This window comes from Cydia fagiglandana, chromosome 3, assembly GCF_963556715.1.
Source record: "Cydia fagiglandana chromosome 3, ilCydFagi1.1, whole genome shotgun sequence".
NCBI lineage: Eukaryota > Metazoa > Arthropoda > Insecta > Lepidoptera > Tortricidae > Cydia > Cydia fagiglandana.
This window is the reverse complement of record NC_085934.1, coordinates 21827501-21850724: the sequence shown is the minus strand read 5'-3', so window position 1 is coordinate 21850724 and position 23224 is coordinate 21827501. Positions and strand designations below refer to the sequence as shown.

Genomic DNA, 23224 nt, shown 5'->3' with positions numbered 1-23224 from the left:
GTTTTATATGCCTAAGTATGGAGTTCATCAAGCTAATACATTTTGTGTATTCGCGATATAACTGCCATTTTCCCCATCACCTGCATATCGTCCACCTGGCTAAAACTGCCAGGTGGATGAGATTTTGCGGCAGGTTAATGTCACTGATATCACAACTAATACTCGTAACTATATAATTATATAGCGGTTATATCGCTTTTGTGTGTTAATTTAGGAATAAAAACTATCCTGTCTGTTAAAACTGCATATTATTGAAATTTTTGTACTTTTGTCTTAAGTCTCGTTAACCTGTCCAAAAAAGTCAGGTGAATGATGCAATGGCAGGTGAACGAAGCGTCCTTCACCTGCCATATGACAGGTGATCGATAATTATTTAAAATCCACGTTACATATACTCAAACTAGATTTGTGACGTCCCACGAGAAAAGGTACCTTATGAGGGTTTTTAGTTTTAGACATATATTAAAATGTTTTGTAAAAAGTATAAGTATATGCAGATTAGTCCCGTTCTTGTCAAAACCCAGTTCTGATGATGGGATCTATGAAGAATCGAGGGAACTCCTCAAATCTTAAAGGCATACATATAGTGATTTTTGTGTTTTTATTTACAAATCAAGCATATACATTCACAAAAGTGACATTGGATGAAGTGGAACTGCTGATGAAGATCAGAACGAAACTCTTCAACGACGCATAGTTCACGTTTGGCGATTTGTCCTCTTCGTTATGTTTGTTAAGCAAGATAAGTTTATAAGCTGCATTTTTGTCAATCTCGAGTTCTGATGATGGGATCCATGAGGAATCGAGGGAACTCCTCAAATCTTAAAGGCATACATATAGTGATTTTTGTGTTTTTATTTACAAATCAAGCATATACATTCACAAAAGTGACATTGGATGAAGTGGAACTGCTGATGAAGATCAGAACGGAACTCTTCAACGATGCATAGTTCACGTTTGGCGATTTGTCCTCTTCGTTATGTTTGTTAAGCAAGATAAGTTTATAAGCTGCATTTTTGTCAATCTCGAGTTCTGATGATGGGATCCATGAGGAATCGAGGGAACTCCTCAAACCTTAAAGGCATGCGTATAGTGACTTTTGGATTTACATCAGAAAATCAAGCATTTTCATTAAAAACTGTCGCATTTGATGAAGTGGAACTGCTGATGATGATTAGAACAGAACTCTTCAACGATGCATAGTACACGTTTGGCGATTTAGATTTTGACTTGGATTGGGACTGGGGCTGGGACCCGGACCCAGACTCGGGCCCGGACTCGGACCCGGACTGTGACTCGGACCCGGACCTAGACTCAAACCAGGAGTCGGACCTGGACCTGGATCCCGGCTCTTATCTGAACCTGAACCCGGACCTAACCTGACCTGACCTTGCACCAAACCTGAGTTCCACTAGGTACTGCGAGGGTTCAACATCAGCTCTATCATGGGTACTGCGCTCCCAAGTGCTCATCAAGACGTGTCGAATGACCAAAACAGCATGTGTCTATGTTGCATCAAACCTGAGTTCCAGTAGGTACTGCGAGGGTTCAGCATCAGCTCTATCTTGGGTACTGCTTTCCCAAGTGCTCATCAAGACGTGTCGAATGACCAAAACAGCGTGTGTCTATGTTGCACCAAACCTGAGTTCCACTAGGTACTGCGAGGGTTCAGCATCAGCTCTATCTTAGTAACCACTTTTCCAAGTGTTCATCAAGACGTGTTGGATGACCAAAACAGCGTGTGTCTATGTTGCACCAAACCTGAGTTCCACTAGGTACTGCGAGGGTTCAGCATCAGCTGTATCTTGGGTACTGCCCTCCCAAGTCCTCATCAAGACGTGTCGAATGACCAGAACAGCGTGTGTCTATGTTGCACTAAAACTGAGTTCCACTAGGTACTGCGAGGGTTCAGCATCAACTCTATCTGGGGTACTGCTCTCTCAAGTGCTCATCAAGACGTGTTGGATGACCAAAACAGTGTGTGTCTATGTTGCACCAAACCTGAGTTCCACTAGGTGCTGCGAGGGTTCAGCATCAGCTCTATCTTGGGTACTGCTCTTCCAAGTGCTCATCAAGACGTGTTGGATGACCAAAACAGCATGTGTCTATGTTGCACCAAACCTGAGTTCCACTAGGTGCTGCGAGGGTTCAGCATCAGCTCTATCTTGGGTACTGCCCTCCCAAGTCCTCATCAAAACGTGTCGAATGACCAAAACAGCGTGTGTCTATGTTGCACCAAACCTGAGTTCCACTAGTTACTGCGAGGGTTCAGCATCAGCTCTATCTTGGGTACTGCTCTTCCAAGTGCTCATCAAGACGTGTTGGATGACCAAAACAGCGTGTGTCTATGTTGCACCAAACCTGAGTTCCACTAGGTGCTGCGAGGGTTCAGCATCAGCTCGATCTTGGGTACTGCCCTTCCAAGTCCTCATCAAAACGTGTCGAATGACCAAAACAGCGTGTGTCTATGTTGCACCAAACCTGAGTTCCACTAGGTACTGCCAGGGTGAATAGACAGTAAGATTGAATGTTTACTTATTCACAGAAACTTGTTGTTAAATTGGGAATCGAATCGAAGGTGAGGTGGGTCAGAATCCAAATTTTAATCATCGTGGTGGACAATAAGGTCCCTTTTTACAGAAGATGACACATTTTTCGATTATTTTTAGAAGGCATTGAAAATGATGTGGTGGACAGGTGGATGACACTCATTACAGGTGAACGATGACAAGAAACCAGGTTAACGGCAACGGACACAGGTTAATGACGCCTCTCGATAACCTGTCAATATTTTCATTGGAATTTGTACTTATTTCTCGATAACCTGCTTCTACTATCGATAACCTGGAGACAAAATATCTTTCACCTGTCCTTGATATCATTAACCTGAATTTCAAACGCCTATATCTCCTAAACTAATTGAAGGAATTGCTTCCCTTCCACATTTTCTAATAGTTAAAGTTGCCTTTTAACGATCCCAATAAAAAAAAATGCGAAAATGCAAAAATTTTGAAAAACGTTAACGTTAACCTGGCGGTGCCAACTTTTTGAGAAACGACCTTTATATCTTATATGGAAGTCCGATCCCTGCCCTCTTTTTGAATGACAAGGGTCAGCATACATTTTTAAAATTTCCATCCCGTATCTTTATGTAGGTACAGTTGACCTAATTTTGTTTCTGGGTCTGTTTGTACAAAAATCAGCATAAAGGATGACGCACGCTAAAATTTTACAGGTCCTGGGCGAGGCGTTTCAATTATAAGTAATCGGTAAACGTGATGCTTTCTATATAAATAAATATTATAGTGACTTTATCACACCAATTGACTAAGCCCCAAGGTAAGCTCAAGAAGGCTTGTGTTGTGGGTACGCATTCAACGATATATTTAATATATAAATACTTAAATACATAGAAAACAACCATGACTCAGGAACAAATATCTGTGTCATCACACAAATAAATGCCCTTACCGGGATTTGAACCCGGTACCATCGGCTTCATAGGCAGGGTCACTACTCACTACCCACTAGGCCAGACCGGTCGTCTGTCGTCTACATATGTGACGTCCTACGGGTAAAGGTACCTTATGGCGGTTGGCGCTTACGCAATTATTAACGCCGCTCCAATATTATTGCGGCGCGATGCGATGTAAGCGCCAGCCGCCATAAGGTACCTTTTGCCGTGGAACGTCACATATGTATTGTGAAACGAAGTTTCAGACGCGGACCCGGACCGTTCTATGGTGAGTTATCTTACCACAATACTCGTGGGGTAATGTTTGAGCTCTAATCACACTTCTATAGAGATATTCTAATTCGTAATAATTACTGCTCGAAGTATTCGTGAGCCAAGTGATGTAACACTGACATCACAATACCTAACTTTAATATTCGCGTTCATATGACGAAACTAAAACCATTTAAAGGGAGTTAGTGTGCGAGTTTGCCTGTTCTAACATATTTGCCAAGCAATATCTCGTTCACGCCGCCGGCATGCTTCATTAAAGCTGCAATATTCACAGAGTTGAGGGGAATAACGCCTTGAACGCCTGGGGGCGCTTTTATAAACTGGGTGCGTAGACAACGTGCAATACGTACTGTTCTCGAGACTGTGTGCAATAGCGAACGAAACCCAACTGTCACTGTCACTGTCCCACTAAAGGGGAAGAGTGATAAAGAGAGATTTTATTTTTCCTTAGTTCACCAATGGCGCAGCAGCTAAGGTTATAATACAGCTCCGACCTAATTCATTTCAACTATAACGAATACGTGTTATAGTTCGTTTTTTTTAGCATTAGAAAGAACTTCATAGAAGTAAGCTTGTGGTTCCAAATTCGGCACTTTTAGCGGTAATAATTTGAAGTAAATTATATGTATAGACCATGCTACATTAGATAATTCAATAATTATTAACAATTAAAGGGCCAGATAAAAACTGCATGCTTGCTTCTGTGAAGTTCTTTCTAATGCTAAAAAAAACGAACTATAGAGTTTGAAAAACTTTTGACCTCAGAGTTGAAGCTTACATTTTCATTGAAACTTACGCACTTACATTTTCATTGAAACTTACGCACGTGTCTTGCTATTTTCAGTCCGTCTCGGTACAAAATTACTGACATTAACTGAATGACAAATACGAACGTTTCCGAGAAAATACGATGGAAAACAAATGCACTGCATCTGTTATGTACCTATGGTTAAGTTCTTAAGTTATGGTATGGTTATTTTTAGCTTTGTTCCTGTGTTATTTAAATAAACTTATGGTAGTGTGTACTCACGTCATCACTGTTCCGTACTGTTCTCGAGACTGTGTGCTGGAAGTTGAACATCTTGGGCGAGTCCGAGCTTGAGTACTTCTTCATCTTACGGCGGGGGCTGGAAACAAAATCAATATTGCTCATTAACTTTCATGTGCGGCAATTAAAGCGGTGGTGGCCGTGTGGATATGACGTCCGACTTTCAATTCGGAGGTCGCGGGTTAAAATCCTGGCTTGTACCAATGAGTTTTTCGGAACTTATAATATACGAAATATCATTTATTTCATATTTACCATTCGGTGAAAGAAAACATCGTGAGGAAACCGGAGTAATCCCGATAAGGTCTAGTTTACCTTCTGGGTTGGATGGTCAGATGACAGTCGCTTTCGTAAAAACTATTGGCTACGTCAATTATAGGGATGAGTTTTCAAGCGGACCCCAGACTCCCATGAGCCATGGCCAAAATGCCGGGATATCGCGAGGAAACAGATAATGGGTGCGTAATAATAAGTGAATCAGAATCAGAATCAAATGCTTTATTTGTAAAACATAGGTATACATGGGTCTTCGGTCTTCTTAGGTATATAGGTACATTTGAGCGCTATTTTTTGCCGGTTGGCTGTGACTAAGGTATTATATATAGTCCTCCACATCGATTTCGATGACGGCGACCTCAAAGAAGGCATTTCTAGCAAGTTATAAGCTTCACGTGAGATTATTTGTGAGAAGAATTTTTGTTTTGTTGAAACGTTTTTTGTGATTTATTTGTTTAACTAAGAAGTTTATTAGTTTATTCATACCACTTGAGCACTTGACACTTCATGAAAGAAAGAAATTAATCTTAACTTTGAGACTGTTTTTGAAACTAGCGCTCTTGAGGAATAGTCTCAAAAGCACCTAGTTTCTATTAAGTAAGTATGCACTTTTCACTTAAAGTTCAGTGGACCATATCAGCCTGTCAGTTGTGCGGACCTGTCAAATTTTGGGATTAACTGACAGGCCATAGGCCAATATCGTCCGGCGAACTGGTCAGAATCAGTGGGCCCCTTTAGATAGATAGATAGATAGATAGATAGATAAAACGTTTATTTGTATGCTGCTAAAACACACAATTTACAAATAGGTACATTACAAACAGAACAAAACTAAAAATATCTACAGAGTTTAATTAACAATAAAAAATACTTAAACACGGAAAGATGGGTTTACTTGCTGTACTCTGTGTGCATTGCAGCAAAAACAAAAGGGTTCCGACTCAGCTATACGCTTCGCTCTTTTGAGCAAAGCACTGATATTCTGCCGGAACCCAGATCACGTTACACTTGGGTAAATGTGATGATAAACAGTGTGTAGTTAAATGGTGTTAAAACATTCCGAAATAAAAATACATAAATAAAACAAAAATAAGAATATTAAGTGGCCATAAAATAAAATAAAAGTGAGTGAGTGCATTGGGTTTGGTTCTAGTTCTCCTGGAAATCCTTCGAATTACCGATTAGATCCTGAAATCCGCAACCAAAAAGCCATATGGTATACCTGTTTTTTGTTTTTCAAGCAGTATCCTTTTAAACTGGTGTTTAAAAGTTAGCTTATTTTTGAGCTGTCTTACAGGTGGAGGGATATCATTCCAGCATTTGGTCGCGAGATATCGGAAACAACCGGTAAATGCAATTGTTCTATGAGGGTACATTTCTAAGAGACAACGCCGAGTTGACCTAGTGCCATGACGATTGTGAAATGTTGAAAAATTAATTTTGGAGAAGAGATATTCCGGAGTTTTATTGTTTAAGACGCCAAAGAGGAGACATGCAAGATGTAGATGTCGCCGAGAAGACATATTCAGCATGGACGATTTGTTCAAATACGGTGTAATGTGGCTTCTAGGGGGTATTGAGTAACAAAATCTGTAACACGCATTTTGTACTCTTTGTATTAAGCGACGAGTTTTATGTTGCAGGCGTGGTCCATAAACTATATCACCATAATTCAATTTTGAAAGAATCAGCGATTCACATAAAGTAATGCGGACGTTCTCACTCAAAAGATTAGCACTTCAAAACTTTAGCTAGGGCATCGCCTGCACGGGAGGTGCCTCGCCCCCGCTCCGGGTCCTTCCTGACGCAGAGGTTGTCTATCGCCAGGCGTGTCTCACTCCGCGATTTCGTCGCTTTGCTACAGGTAGCCAAAAGTACATCCGTTCGGCCCCAATTTTGGGGTTTGCCATAAGCCGCGCGTGGCGCTGTCGCCACCTAGCGGCCATATCTGTGCTGATCGTAACAGACGCGTTTTGTTAGAGAGTGAGTTTTCTGTAATTAGTACTATTATTTATTCTGTGCTATCGCGTTAAAATTTGCTGAACTTGTTATATAGTGGATGTTCCATGAAATATGTATAAAAACTGGAATGTCTTACTTTTATTCAGACGGAGAGTACTATCAATTTATTAGATAAGATGTTTTATATGTGATATTGTTGTAATTTGATCCTTGCGGTTATAACAAAGAGTCTAGCCTTCATACACGGGCCCGACACACACACACACACAACATTGACAGAGGATCAATTCTCACACCGCTACGATCCAATTATCGTAATACCTAAATTAATGAAACGTCGGGTGACAAGCAAAAGTCACTAACTAACACCATTGAAATTATTGGACAATAAACCGTGTTACAAGTGTAATAAAGTGCATTGTTACTTTAATTTTTTGATAGTACTTAGTGACTTTTGCTTGTCACCCGACGGAATAAATTCCAAATACATTGTTTTGTAAATTGTATTGTAAATACCTTTTCACAATGACTCACGTTAGTATAATAATTGGAACGTATGTACATTCGTCTTAAATAGTCCTAATTTTATCGGATTAATTAAAGTTAATACTTCAATAAATTCTATGTAGTTGGCTCAATAGAAATCCACAATGTCTAAAATGTAACTAGCAATCCAATTGTTCCATTTTTCTGACAGTGAAAACGATACTTGGGTATAGTATTTAATATGAAATAGAGAGACCACATTATTTCATCGATCTACGTTTTCTGATACGTTTCCAGTGCTATTTCTTATATTATGATGAAATTGATAAACCAATAATAATGAAGCAGAAGGCGGTAATTTTAGACACGGCGCGTATAGTACGTCGGTTCCTCACTCTGCGGCCCTGCCGGCCTAGCCAAGGTTACAATCGCTATCGCTTCGATAACGAAAAGCATTACGTCTCTCTATCACTCTTCCATATTAGTGTGACAGTGATAGTTGCGTTTCGATCGCAACGGAGCGTAAGCGATTGGCATCTTGGCTACGCGGCCTGACCACCGCCAGCTTGGACCCTGCCCCGCTGCCGGCGGCACCCTAGGTTAGGTTTTTTATAATGTGTTTATATGTATTTTTTATTGTTTTGTAAGTGTTTTTATATTTTACTTTTATATTCATATTATAAATAACCTAACTTAAGACGAAAAATAAATAAAGACAATCACAATAACTTTTTTTGTCGGGGCTGTAGGTACCTATCTACGTACAGCAGACAAATCCTACTTTTAAGTGATTTACTAGGGTATACTGAATAAATTTCCCTGTGGGACTAACCGAAAAATCCCAACAATAAAACCTAATGGACTTCAGACTTCAGAGCTTAAAGTAGATGAAACTTATGGGCCTAGGGGTATTATTATTCATAATTTTCGTATCGGTCCCATTAGAAACCTTGTTGAGTATAGCCATCTTAATATAATTTGACTTTTGTGATCACGACCCTATAATCTACCCAACTACTCGTACCTATTACTTGGATGCAAAATAACTTTTCCCCGAAGAATCGAGGCCGTCTAATGTTAATACATGGTTAGATAACCATGTATTAATACAGTCTATTGTCTATTGTGTGAATCTAGAACATATATGTCTATGGCGTATCTCTATTGTCACACCGTGGCAGTTACGACGTTTGAATATAAGTAATATTGTACATTATAATGGATGAATTATCGGCATATTGTTGGATTATAGCTTGTCAAGGGGATATAAGTATTAGGCAAATAATGTGTAATAAATAGAGTATTGTTGGATTTTGGACGTAATGACGTGACATGCCTTGGTACAAAAACAAATAACACCATAATTAAATTCATAGTAACACTGTCTATCTATCTGTTACCTCTTCACGCTTAAACCGCTGAATCGATTTAAATATTTTTGGTATGGAAATTCTTGAGGCTCAGGCAAGGACGTAGGGTAGCTTTTATCAATCATTATCATTCCACGCAGACGAAGTAGGGGGCAGAAGCTATAGTTTCAAATATATGTCAAAAACTAACCCAACCTTACTCACTTAGGTAGATACATGTCGGGCCTTGCTCAGTGTAGGGTTCCATAGTTAACCGTCCATCACAAGAAGAAGAAATTTAAGACATTTAAGACGTTATCTATTAAAAGGGACCTTATTGTCGATGGCGCTTACGCTATTATTAACGATGCTCCGATATAAATACAATGCCGCGCGACGCTGTGCGGCGTAAGCGCCATCGACAATAAGGTCCCTTTTCATAGATAATGCCCCATTTAAGAAGCCTTAAACGAGGGCTAGTAGTATTACTTAGTAAGTATCATAAATATACCTAAAATGTTTTGTATCTTTTTAAAAAGGCGGCAAAACTGATAACTCAAAAACGGCTTAATTGATCATGTCATGTTGGCGACAAGTTTGATTGAAAGAAAACGGACATATTGAAAAACACATTGATTACCATTGCGTGTTACGCGCTTCTAATATTGGCGACAATATAGCAATTTGTCCAAGTGTTTATATTGCAGCACTTATTGGCAATAAAGCGTCTGTCAGCAAGAGGACTTGCGTGCATCCGCAATAATTGACACAATTGCCTCGTTATTGCTTATCAATATTCGTTTTACAATTACTTTGGAGGGCATTTGTTGTTTCGTTTGCTTGTTGTGTTTTAGGTATTATATAATGATTGTATTTATGTACCTAAGTAGAGCCAGACCGAGAAAAGTCTGTAGTGATTTTGATAGCCCACGCAGTGCAAGTGTCATTTTAAACGTCAAACTTCTATGAAATTATGACGTATAATATAACACTTGCGCTGCAAGGGCTATCAAAATCGCTGGAGACTTTTATTGGTCTAACTCTATCTATGTCGGCGGCCGAACGTAAAATCAGGCTGATCATGAAATTTCTAGGCATATCGTGAAACGTCAAAGCGGCCCAGGAAAATTCTTTTCACACTTCTATCTTCATCCATTCTCTAATTTTTTTCTAGTTTTTGATGTTTTGGAAGTAAGCCCAGTTTTTATGTATTAATACTATTAATTGAGCCTAAGTTGCCTAATTCATACTAATATTATAAATTCGAAAGTGTGTCTGTTTGTTTACCTCTTAACGATTAAACCGCTTAAAAACCGATTTGGACAAAATTTGGTATGGAGATAGTTTGGGACCCGAGAAACGACATAGGGTAGTTTATGTCAATCATCATAATCACCATTCCATGCAGACAAAGTCGCGGGCAGAAGCTAATAATAAATGAGACGTTATCTATTAAAAGGGACCTTATTGTCGATGGTGCTTACGCTATTATTAACGATGCTCCGATATAAACACAATGCCGCTCGACGCTGTGCGGCGTAAGTGCCATCGACAATAAGGTCCCTTTTCATAGATAATGCCCATAGACTAGGAATCCTCTAGACCGAGCTTAGATCAATTATTTCATGCAACCGACGATGCTAAAATAGCGGGGGTGCGCAGGACGAGGTGAGCGAAGTCCCGTGCCGTGATTGGTCCGTTCAAAGACACGGACGTCACACAAAGACGCTTTCGACTCGAACATGGAGTAAAATTGCCGTATGCGTGGCAGAGGGGGTAGCGCTACTAATGCTCGGTCTAGAGGATTCCTAGTCTAAAATAATGCCCCAAATAATTACCTGTCGTCGGGCCTGGTAATGACGGCCTCATTGGCGCTGGAGTCGGGGAACACACTTCGCTTGTCACGCGCCGCGGTCTCTTCTCTCTCCTTCGGCGCCCCTGTCACAATATGGGTATTTTAACACGATGTTGGCATAAACAAATAAAATACAAACTAACAGCTTTAATAGCTTTGGTTCGGATCATATTAAGGTATGTAATTAGCCAAACATCTAACAAAAACAAAAGTGAACTTTTCGAAATGATGTCTATCTGAAATGACGAAATTTTTTAATTTGCGGCATCCATCAAATATTTCGCTTTCCAAAAAGTTACGTCACCAAAAAAGTTTGAGAACCGCTCTCCTAACTGAATACGTTTCCAAGTTTTCAACCCATTATAACGAAACATTCCAAAAGTTTCGATGCGCAGTCCTCCAAGAAACTTAAGTATTTGAGCTCTTAACAATAAGTCCATTGCTATCTCCTTTCTGAGAAAGTATAATTGAGACGTTATCTATGAAAAGGGACCTTATTGTCGATGGCGCTTACGCTATTATTAACGATGCTCCGATATAAATACAATGCCGCGCGACGCTGTGCGGCGTAAGCGCCATCGACAATAAGGTCCCTTTTCATAGATAATGCCCCAATTGGAATTCTGTGTTTGAAACTTTATTGCGACTTGGAGTTTATCTTTAAATTAAGGTAAGGACTGTCTTTTTAAGTAATTAAGTAACTGTATTAAATGTAATATTAACAGATGAGAACCTTTGGACCCGGCATGGCGCTGCACCACTTTTAGGTTAATTTTAGTTATGTTTTTCTATCACAATTCAATTATCTATGTCCCTACATCTGTAATTTGTAACAATAATAAATCAATAATATGGTGTAACAGAACTGGAAACTTTTGTGTCTTCTGTGGATTTTCCGTATCCTTATTTCCTCTTATTTCATTTGTCGTTTCTAAATGTGGGCGGGCGGGCATATGAGTAGGGGATCACGTAGGTAGTGTCTCTGATAAGGTCTTTCAAGTTATTTACGTGTTGAAAAAACATCTAATATCGCGGTGAATTAGTCGGCCCTCACATGTCATATGTTATGAGAAATTCCTTCGTCATACAATAGCGAAAGCCTGTCTGATATGGTACTTATGTTAAGTTATGGTATGAATGATGTGGGTAGACAATTAATTTCGATGAATATTTCAGTTAGGGTGATTTCACGCTAGTGATTTCTACGAGCGTCCGCGTATACGCTCGTGTAAGCGCCTATAGACCTGTAGGGGAAAGTTATGAATGAATGAATGATTTATTCACTTGAATACATATACAGCGCATGCACTTATATACTATATTCTGCCATTTGGCATGTGAAACTTGGAAAATGTTATACATATTCAGAACAGAAGGCCCTACGCGCGTGTAAGCTCGTAAAAACCAAATGTAGGGAAATGCAGCGCGCGTGTAGGATCGTAAATGTGACATTCCATTTCCAACTGCAGCTGCAATACTGTTCATTTTCTATGGAAATTGACAATGACAGCGACGCGTTTCCATAGTAAAATGAACAGTATTGCAGCTGCAGTTGGAAATGGAATGTCACTCTAACGGACGTATACGCGCAGAAAAATACGCTAGTCTGAAACCGCGCTTACTCCAAGAAGATTGCATGTGCAATTGTGCCGAAATACCTATACCTACTTTTTTTTTAAACAACAGAAACGTCTGAGAACGATGCTATTAGAATAAATTTAAAAGTGGAAAAATGACTGTCTTTGAAAAAATATTGTCTTGTGTCTCCAATATGATTTGGAACTCTGGTGGCCGCGTTTAAGAAGTGTAGGTAACGCTCTTACGGTAGATGTCGCTAGGGTCCTCTAGACTAGACCCATAATATGGTGTAAAGATTTGCTGGCTATAGATGACGTCTTGATGGTTCAGATGGCAGAGCGCTGGAGTAACGATCCAGAGGCCGTGAGTTCAGATAAATTTAAAAGTGGAAAAATTACATTTCCACTTTTAAATTTATTCTAAGCTTAATACTCATACTATACCCGATACCGGAACTCGCCAAACAAATAGTCATAGTAAATACACCCCGTTGCCAATGTTGCCATGTTGACATATTAAGCAGATGGCGCCATCATAGCTTGCCCCGTCAATCCCTAGAATTGTGTCAAATTTTTGTTTCTTTAATGCTTTGAATGCCAGCTCTTTAAGCCAAATCTCATAGAAAAAGGGGCAAGCTATGATGGCGCCATCTATGCAAACCTTTGACAGTTGCCAACCCCTTTACCTGTGACTTGAGAGTCAAGTCCATTCAGCATTCGGTGGATCTGGTGTATGTTGGACGGGTGGTCGGAAGGCCGTTTTTGACCCTGCGTGACGACTGACCCCAGCAGCTCTTCCTGTTTCAGGTGCACCATGTTTGTGTGGCCATTCTGTAAAAAACATTCATCATCATCATTATTCTTAAGAGCCTGGCTCTGGTCGGTGGAGTAATCGCCATTCCGTTCTTCTTTTTGCCACTGTTTTGAGCTCCTGATACGTCACTAGTGTCAGTACGTTGATTTTCTGTTTGGTTTGGACCAGGCCAAAAAACATTAATGATTTTAAAAGGTGACAGATAGTTTTTCATTTCAACGTCGGTACCTAGTCTAAATGTGTGACCGTAAAAATCAGTTTTTAAAGAAAACTCAATTTTCCCAGTTAGAACTATGTATTTAGTTTTCCGGATCGCCTCAGTGAAATCTTTCACTACTCTAAACTAATTTTCCGACACGCCTTAGTAATAAATGACAATTTTCATGACTTTACAAATTCAAGTATCTATCTAATACCTTTCAATGAGCAATTTTTGTTTATTTATACATATATATATTTCGGGGATCTCGGAAACGGCTCTAACGATTCGGTGAAATTTGCTCTGTGGGGGTTTTCGGGGGCGATAAATCGATCTAGCTAGGTCTTATATCTGGGAAAACGCGCATTTTTGAGTTTTTATATGTTTTTCGAGCAGAGCTCGGTCTCCCAGATATTTTTATCACAACGAGCTAGGCCTAAAAAGAGATATTGTGGAGAGTTCACGATCTCGTCTGTACGTCGAACACAAGGTAACATACACATGCGTTCCCCCTTGTAAGTAAGTAATGTTATCTGGGGAACATTGAGGAAAATCGCAAGTTTAATATTAATAATATACATATTATTATGGTTGAGATTGTGGTTGGAGTTATATATGGCTGTAAAATGTTATTGCCGCATTACGTAATGTACTTATTTTTCAAAGAATTCTAACGAAAATTTTGCATTTGTGTGCGAAGGTTATTTTAAAGCTCTTCTTACAGAAATTTTGAAAATTTTTAACCATAGGTAACTATAATGCAAGTTGAGGGTACAACTTTGAATAGAAATTTGTATGTCCTTTTATATGTATTGAGCAATTGTGAATATTAGCCCCCCTTGCGACGTGTTTACAAAATTAGATTGACTAATTAATACCATTAAAAAAATCTTATCACAGGTAGGTAAATCACAAGTGGCAATCGATGAGAAAGGCCTAAGTTCAGCAGATTAATAACATACCTTAGGCCTCCTATCGTAGTCCTCGTACCAGTAGCCACTCTCCTCGTCATCGTAATCATCATCATCATCCATATCGTCCGTGTCATCTTCGAGCACAGTGACATCTTTTAATTTTCCCATGGCAGAGTCTTTGGACACGGGGCCTTCCTCGCCATCAGCATAGATCTGGAACAATATAAACAAATATATTAAATTGTTTATACGACAACGGTTATAAAAATAATAAAATAATAAATATATTAGTTTAAATATATTAATAATATATTTTTATGTGGTTGGTTTAAATATATTAGTTTAGTTTCTTCTGAGTATTAATGCGTACTAGCGACCCGCCCCGACTTCGTACGGGCAGAAACTTAGCAAGTTATAAAGCTAAACCTTCGGTGTACTTTCGTTTGGGCCAAATACATTTCGCCAAATTTCACTTCCCAACAAACTTATCGCAATAGTTTCATTTCCCAAAGGAACCTTTAGCAAAGTCACACTTCGCATATAATTTATTTGGTCAAATTATCATTTGGCATGATTTTACTTTGTCAAATGTTATTAGGACAAAAACTTATTTAGCAAACGTTTTTTATTGTCTAATATTATATTCCAAAAAGATGTTTGGTCAAAATTGTCACTTTGCAAATTTGACAAACAGGCATCTCTATTTAAATTTGTACTTTTTGTTATGTTAATATCGGTACCTTAAATTCTACGTAATTTGGGTGGGTTGGGTTAGGTTTGAACTGCGATTCTCACAAAACGGAAATGCTATCAGAAAAGTGGGTTAGGTTAGGTTAGAACTGTGACCCTCACAGAATCGAAATGCTATTAGAAAAGTGGGTTAGGTTAGGTTAGAACTGCGATCCTTACAGAAACGAAATACTATGTACCAGAAAAAGGTCATCGAAGTGGATTAATTAATTTAATAGTATAACGAGATGTAAAAAAATTGCATGACATTTTAAACTAAAATGTGGTTTAAATATTGGTGGTTATTTACTATTTTTGGATTACAATGATTACTTTGGTGTTATTTGCTTTAATAGAATAGCAAGATGTAACAAATCTTGTTATCATTTTACATTAAAATGGAGTTTTAATTTTAGTGATCGTTTACTACATATTTTTGGCAGTAAGAATGTTTTTTTTTGACGTTACATTTTCTGCAGCCTCCTAAGCTCTCTGTTGGTATGTAAATTGTATGCCATGCAATATTTTGGGACATGTAAGTTATGCTTAATGATACATTTGACTAAATAATATTTGGTAAAATGAAACTTGTCCAAGTAATTATTTGCTAAACAATAACTTGCCAAAAAATACTATTGCTAACTGAACATTTGCGATAAGTTGTTTTGCCAAACATTTTTTTTGGGAAATGATAATTTGTGAAACATAGTTTGGGATGTGATACTTTGGGAAACGTTTTTGGCCCATTCGTTAGTAAACCAAACCTTCCTTAATAATCACTCTATTGATAGGTGAAAACCGCATGGAAATTCACATTTGAGAGTCTAAACTTTAGATACGTACATGTCAAATCATTCTGATTATGTGGGTATAATTTCGGTGAAACTTCATTTCTTATAATTTTTACGCGCTCAAAAACGCCTATAGTTTTTAACCGACTTCCAAATCCCAAAGGAGGAGGTTATCAATTCGGTTGTATGTTTTTTTTTATTTTTATTTTTGTTATTTTTTTTATTTTTTTAATTTTTTTTATTTTTTTTATTTTTTATGTTTGTTACTCCATATCTCCGTCATTACTGGACCGATTTTGAAAATTCTTTTTTTGATTGAATGTATATGCAAACAGATTGGTCCCGTTTTTGTCAAAACCCAGTTCTGATGATGGGATCCATGAGGAATCGAGGGAACTCCTCAAATCTTAAAGGCATACATATAGTGATTTTTGGGTTTTTATCAACAAATCAAGCATATACATCCAAAAAAGTGACATTTGATGAAGTGGAACTGCTGATGATGATCAGAAGAGAACTCTTCAACGACGCATAGTTCACGTTTGGCGATTTGTCCTCTTCGTTATGTTTGTTAAGCAAGTTTAGTTTTTAAGCCACATTTCTGTCAAGCTCGAGTTCTGATGATGGGATCCATGAGAAATCGAGGGAACTCCTCAAATTTTAAAGGCATGCGTATAGAGATTTTTGTATTTTCATCAGAAAATCAAGCATTTTCATTAAAAACTGTCGCATTTGATGAAGTGGAACTGCTGATGATGATCAGAACGGAACTCTTCAACGACGCATAGTTCACGTTTGGCGATTTGTCCTCTTCGTTATGTTTGTTAAGCAAGTTTAGTTTTTAAGCCACATTTCTGTCAAGCTCGAGTTCTGATGTTGGGATCCATAAGGAATCGAGGGAACTCCTCAAATCTTAAAGGCATACGTATAGAATTTTTTGTATTTTCATCATAAAATCAAGCATTTACATTAAAAACTGTCGCATTTGATGAAGTGGAACTGCTGATGATGATCAGAACAGAACTCTTCAACGACGCATAGTACATGTTTGGTGATTTCGAATTTCGGTTTTGACTTGGACTGGGACCCGGACTCATACCCGGATCCGGTTCGGACCCGGACTCGGACTCGGACTCGGACCCGGACTCGGACCCGGACTCGGATCCGGACTCGGACCCGGACTCGGACCCGGACTCGGACCCGGACTCGGACCCGGACTCGGATCCGGACTCGGACCGGGACTCGGACCCGGACTCTGACTCAGAGACCCGGACCTTGACCCGGAAAACCACTATGATACCTAAACTAAATAAACCACTATGATTACCTACCATAAAATGTGGGTATGATGATGAAAAATGTATATATTTCGTTTGAGTAATTAAAAGATTCCATTAGTATTGGCAACTGGGTAAATAAAGTCCTTAATCTAATTAGGTTCCTGTTTAATTAATTTAATTATAAATAAATATTCAGTAGGAGTATAGACGCTTTCATACACAACAAAAGAAAAATGGAAATGGCATTAAATATTAAAGGGCGATATGCAAATTAAAAGCTGAATCGATAAACAGGAAAAGGGTCCACGTTTTGATCTTCCTGAAAAGTACTTTTGTGAGCCACTTAAATATTTCAATAAAGACGATGAAAACGGTTCTCCTTTTATGCAAATTGACCCGTTTTCGTATTGCATAAATCTATCTAAAAATACCTTTAAGGCACTGGTCCCACCGCGAGCTAGTAAGCTATGAGCTATCGGCTATAAACACGAACAAAAGATAAGCACTCCCGTGTAAATAAAAGAGACACGGCGATATTTATAGCTCACCGCTGGGCGAGTAACTATAAATATCACCGTGTCTCTTTTATTTACACGGGAGTGCTTATCTTTTGTTCGTGTTTATAGCCGATAGCTCATAGCTTACTAGCTCGCGGTGGGACCAGTGCCTAAACGAGCAATTCTTGTTTTGTGTATATATTTCGGAGATTTCGGAAACGGCTCTAACGGAAATTTGCTATATAGGGGTTTTCGAGGTCGAAAAATCGATCAAGCTAGGCCTAGGTCTTATCTCTAGGAAGACGCGCATTTTTGAATTTTTAAATGTTTTCCGAGCAAAGCTCGGCCTCCCAAATATTTATAGTTAAGAGCCCTTCAACGTGCACACTAGCGCCACAGCTAAATAATCGTGGTTATTTAAATTTAACGAAAGATATTGAAAACAGGGGGCCGCTACGTACTGTGTTGTGTATTTAAGTACCTTTTGAATACATCAGACTAGTTTTTATGTTGCTGGATTCGTCAATCTATGCGTCCAAAGTTAACACGGCCGTTTTTGTTTTGAGTTCCTAGATCGAAGAAACCAGCAACAAAAAAACTAGTTTGATGTATTCAAAAGGCACTTAAATACACAATACAGTACGTAGCGGCCCTCTTTTTTCAATATCTTTCGTTAACCCTTATCTTGGCATCGTAACACCCGTGATACATGGAACTTAAAAAAATCTAGCAAGTTCACTTTATTACCTAACAAAATAATTCTACCATCAATATGTCGAGCTACCCTCCTTACTTATAGAAAAAAAAAATGGGCACGAGTGTCATTGTAAATTAATTAGTAATAATCAACATGGCGCCGCGGAAACAATAGATTTCGGTTCGTACAGGAAGTTTTGCATTTATTTCTTATGTTAGTATATATTTTTCCATAATCTACATTTTGATGTCTTTACTGGCTCTTAATGCATACATATTTACAATGCCTTTGAATTTAAAAACATTTAATACATAGAACCTTACATGAAACTGTTATGTATTATATTTGATACAGTGCCAAGAACTCAGAAATGTACATATCGAAAGGATTGTATTACATTTAATACATTGCCAAGTTATCGTCAAAATAGATTTATATGATTTTTTAATTTTTTAATTTTTGTGGGGTTACAAAACATGCTTCAATTATAGAATATTAGTTGTCGTATTATTTAGTTATTTAACTTTGATTTTTTTAAGAACTAGATGTTATTTAACTATATATTCGTATGCTGTAGCACTATTGCTACGCCGTAGCCCGTAGCACGGAAAAATATGTGTATGGCAAAAAATGGCCCCAAAGTAAAAAAAAAAATTTTTTTTTTACTTTTAATTATTTGTTTACTTTTCATATTTTACTCAACTTTTTGCTGACGACTTTTTTGAAACTTTACGGGATCAAATTTTCCGCCCATGTGATCAGGTATTCGTAAATATATTTTATATTTACAGGTTTAATAGTCATCTGATGCTTTAGATTGCGTTTAATTAGCAGTAAATGCTAATTTCTGTTGCATTACATGTTTTATTTTTATTAAAATCTACATTTTTCTTTTAAAAAGTAGGTAACTATTTTGTCGAGTTATTGGCACTGTATCAAATATGATACATATGATTTTCCGAAACTGGAAAATCCTGGATTTTTTTTCTTATTTTTTAATAGTCTAGTATGCTCAATAGGTGACAAAAAACTAAAAAAATGTTTATATTTAAGATATTTTGAGCCTTGCCAAGATAAGGGTTAAACTTCAATAACCACAATTATGTGGCTGTGGTGTATTTAGTAGTGTTCACGTTGAAGGGCTCTTAAGTTGCAATTTTTATAACTTGCACTTTTTCCTTAGCATCCCAACTTACATTTAAATTTTCTTATTCTCTATTATATCTCGGCATATTCATAACTCAAGTCATAACAAACACTTCCTTTGACATCAAGAAACTTCAAAAAATTATAATCTTCAGCAAAGTAAAGATATGATGGTTGCATTGCCTGCGTAACAGTGTGATAAGTGTCCGCCTCTTTCTATCGCGCGGTGTTAAAAAATTATGGGTATTTTATCATATGGATAAATCCGTCCATCATACGCACGCAGCATAACTTGAATTTCATGTTTCCAACAAACTATTTTTTTATAAAAAAAAACTATCAAATAAACAAAGTCACAGAATAAAATATATCATTTTGCATTTTGTCGATATTTACTATATTTCAGGGGATAGAAATTCAGAATTTCCGATATAAGTAAATTACGGGTGGTGTGAAAGGGTTATCAATCTTCTTAATGGATGACAGAAAATTAATGGTGACGATGCAGTTTTTTTTTGCAAAAATAACGTGTGCTGCGAATTTGCTTTTTACGAAAAAAAGGGTGATGAATTTAGAATTTGCTGACATGTCCCATCATTACTTAGTTTAATTAGATTATAAGTAGGTATGTAATTAGTTCGTAAGTTTCCTAAAACAATGTATTATTGTTATAGAAATAAATAAATGAATAAGTTTTCAGCCAATATATATAATCGATGGGTAAATTTATATGTTCTTGACAAGCACGGCTACCATGAGTTTGACACTGACGTATTCGCTAACGTCTGCGTAACTTTCTATAAATCTCTCTCGACAGTCATGACTATATTGCCAGTACGAGCGAGATGCATGCAGTCAGTTACGCCACGCTACTGAATTTGTTAGTATCATGCTCGTGGTAAAGGTACGGACTCCATAGCCGGAGTAACATGAGAAATAAGAATTCATCGTTGGAAGTTATTAATTGGGCATTGTCCCTTATACAGCGTGAAATTTTAACCATCAACTATACTCTGCGTAGCTTCGAGCAACACGGAAGGGAGGCGGCATTCGCACTATTTCCCCTCTGCCGAGGTACAAGATTAGCGCGTCAATCTAATCTAGCGCGGGTAATAAAACTAGTTGCACTTGGATTTTTCACTAGACTGAGTCCAGACGCGCGCGTGAACACTGCTGCACAAAAATGCCTGTTTGCTCGGTTTTCTGTTATAAAAAGAGGTCGGGGACATCAAATTTACAAAAAGAAAGTGTTACATTTCACATGTAATATATTTTTTTACATATCATACGTTTAATTACATTTAAATACAATTATTATATTTTAGTCTCAAGTAATTGTTGGATTTATCGATTTTGCTCGCTCAGTACAAATTGCGGATCGGTCGAGCGACAAATCCGACTTCTCATCTCTCAGAATACAATGACATACTTCAACGAAAATGTGTTAGTGTGCGTGTTGTGACACTAGTCACTCGTCCGTACACAAAAAGAGATCGAGGTTTGCAAGATTTGTCTTTGATGTGTATCATTTTCTATGTATTTGTGTCGTCATTACAGATTGGATTTTGTATGTAAGTGTGTGAGAAATGAGACTGTGTGCACCTTTCCCCCCGCGAAAAATGGCAGAAAGATTTGTACGGTGAGATATCGCTTGGGCCCCTCCCTTCCGACGTGTCGAAAGCCGGTGTTGCTCGAAGCTGCGTAGTGACTTTATATGTCATACTGAACAACTTTTATTATGGAACCAACGCCGATATCACAAAAGAAAATTATTATGGCTGGTGGCAGGCGTGGCTCACTCCGCGATTTCGTCGCTTTGCTACAGGTAGCTAAAAGTACATCCGTTCCACCCCAATTTTGGGGAAAACCATAGGCCGCGCGTGGCGCTGACGCCACCTAGCGGCCCTATGTGTGCTGATCGTAACAGACGCGTTTTGTTAGAGAGTGAGTCTTCTGTACCTAGTACTATTACTTATTCTGTGCTGGTGGTAAAAATTTCACCCTATAATAGGTATGTGTAGATTGTGTAGCTAACGCAATTAGTTAAGCTGTAGCTCTAGTAACTTCTACTTATGAGCTCAAATTGTTTACAATAAGATCATAAATAGTGATATATAATATTCATTATAACATTCCCATCAGTTTGAATACCGGCCCTCTCACCCGTAAACTGTTTACAGGTGATTGAGGTCAATAGTAATAATTAATATAATTATAATTAACCCTTGAAGTTTAATATGATCCCTGAAAATTCATCCATTCACTAGCTTAAAGTTTGAAACTATTAGTTAATTAAAAAGCTCTTCTTTTCAACAGAGATCACTAGAATAAAATATAATTTTTTAACACTCTGATATCCTCGTATTTACGCGTGACACATACATTCACAATTCGAGGGCGAGCAGTGAATAGCTTAACCCGGTAACTGTGTATGTGTGCGTGTTAACCTCTTGAGTCCCGGAGGCCTTTATAAAGGATTTAATCCAAATGGATTTCGAATTAAAATGGAATATAAGAAGGTTCCAAATTCAAAACTGCAATAATGACAAGGGGGGCTCAGGAGGTTAAAGGGTCAAACAGATCACTGTGTTACGTTCTTTCCTGTAGACATACACAAGAGTTAAGGGCTATAAAGATTAATTTTCTTATTTAACCCTTATCCACGTAAAAAGGTCCTCCTTTTATTTACAGAACTATGATAAAATCATTACTTACATGCCCACAAGATGTTAACTATTGCCCACAGGAGAGAAAACTAGCGTGTTCACGCGAACTGTACATTTTTCTCTCTCTTTTACGTGGGTAAGGGTTAAATAAGAAAATTAACCTTTATAGCCCTTAACTCATGTGTATGTCTATAGGAAAGAACGTAACACAGTGATCTGTTTGACCCTAAATAGGCTTGGCTTGGCATAAAGTCACAGTTTCGTGTTAGCGATTCTTTCTACCTGTCAACTCAACTCGCTGCTCTTCAAATCCCTATATTAATATAAATACCTATGTACGAATGTAATATATACTATGTATCTGTTTATTGCCTCTTTCAACTAAATCTGTTTACGCTTAAACTTAGCTAGATTTCAATGGAAATTGTTATGGATATTAAGCTCCGAAACAAATTAAATGTGGAAAAATTCGCTGTCTGTGTTAATTACATCGTTCGCAGACGTTTCTGCTTGATACCTGCACAATTAATTTGATATGGAGATATTTTCAGTCCCGAGAAAGGATATAAGTGGCGAGGACATTTCATATAATTATCGTCTTTGTAAGTAAGTAGGATAGTAAGTAGGAGGAGGAGGAGAAGCGCTGGTGACCTAGCGGTGAGAGCGTGCGACTTGCAATCTTGAGGTCGCGGGTTCAAACCCCGGCTCGTACCAATGAGTTTTTCGGAACTTATGTACGAAATATCATTTGATATTTACCAGTCGCTTTTCGGTGAAGGAAAACATCGTGAGGAAACCGGACTAATCCCAATAAGGCCTAGTTTACCCTCTGGGTTGGAAGATCCGATGGCAGTCGCTTTCGTAAAAACTAGTGCCTACGTCAAATCATGGGATTCGTTGTCAAGCGAACCCCAGGCTCTCATGAGCCGTGGCGAAATGCCGGGATAACGCGAGGAAGAAGGTAAGTAAGTAGGATAGTTTTTTTTATAACAAAAACCATTCCTGAAGTGGGATATAAATGTTATTAATTCTACGGAGATAAAATCGCGGCCAGAAGCTAATAGTATTCCATATTAATGAGCTCCTATTCATTCTACATTCCTATGTAGGACAACAACACGTTTGACATACTTTGACAGAATGAGTAAATAAATTATAAATAGCGAAACAGGACCACGCTTGTTTGTTTC

General features: G+C 38.1%; 2 protein-coding genes across 2 annotated transcripts in view; one reads left to right on the top strand and one right to left on the bottom strand.

Annotated features, from left to right (window-relative positions):
* The window catches only part of LOC134680354 (small ribosomal subunit protein mS31), a 395354-nt gene that overhangs the window by 278238 nt on the left and 93892 nt on the right, over positions 1 to 23224 (top strand). The gene's annotated exons all lie outside the window — the stretch shown is intronic.
* LOC134680351 (protein eiger-like) overlaps positions 1 to 23224 on the bottom strand; it is a 70850-nt gene that overhangs the window by 14172 nt on the left and 33454 nt on the right. The window contains exons 2-5 of the mRNA XM_063539476.1: positions 14277 to 14441; positions 12988 to 13132; positions 10708 to 10807; positions 4779 to 4875 (exon numbers count right to left, since the gene is read on the bottom strand). Coding sequence (XP_063395546.1) covers positions 4779 to 4875; positions 10708 to 10807; positions 12988 to 13132; positions 14277 to 14441 — 507 coding nt within the window. The remainder of the gene's footprint in view (positions 1 to 4778; positions 4876 to 10707; positions 10808 to 12987; positions 13133 to 14276; positions 14442 to 23224) is intronic.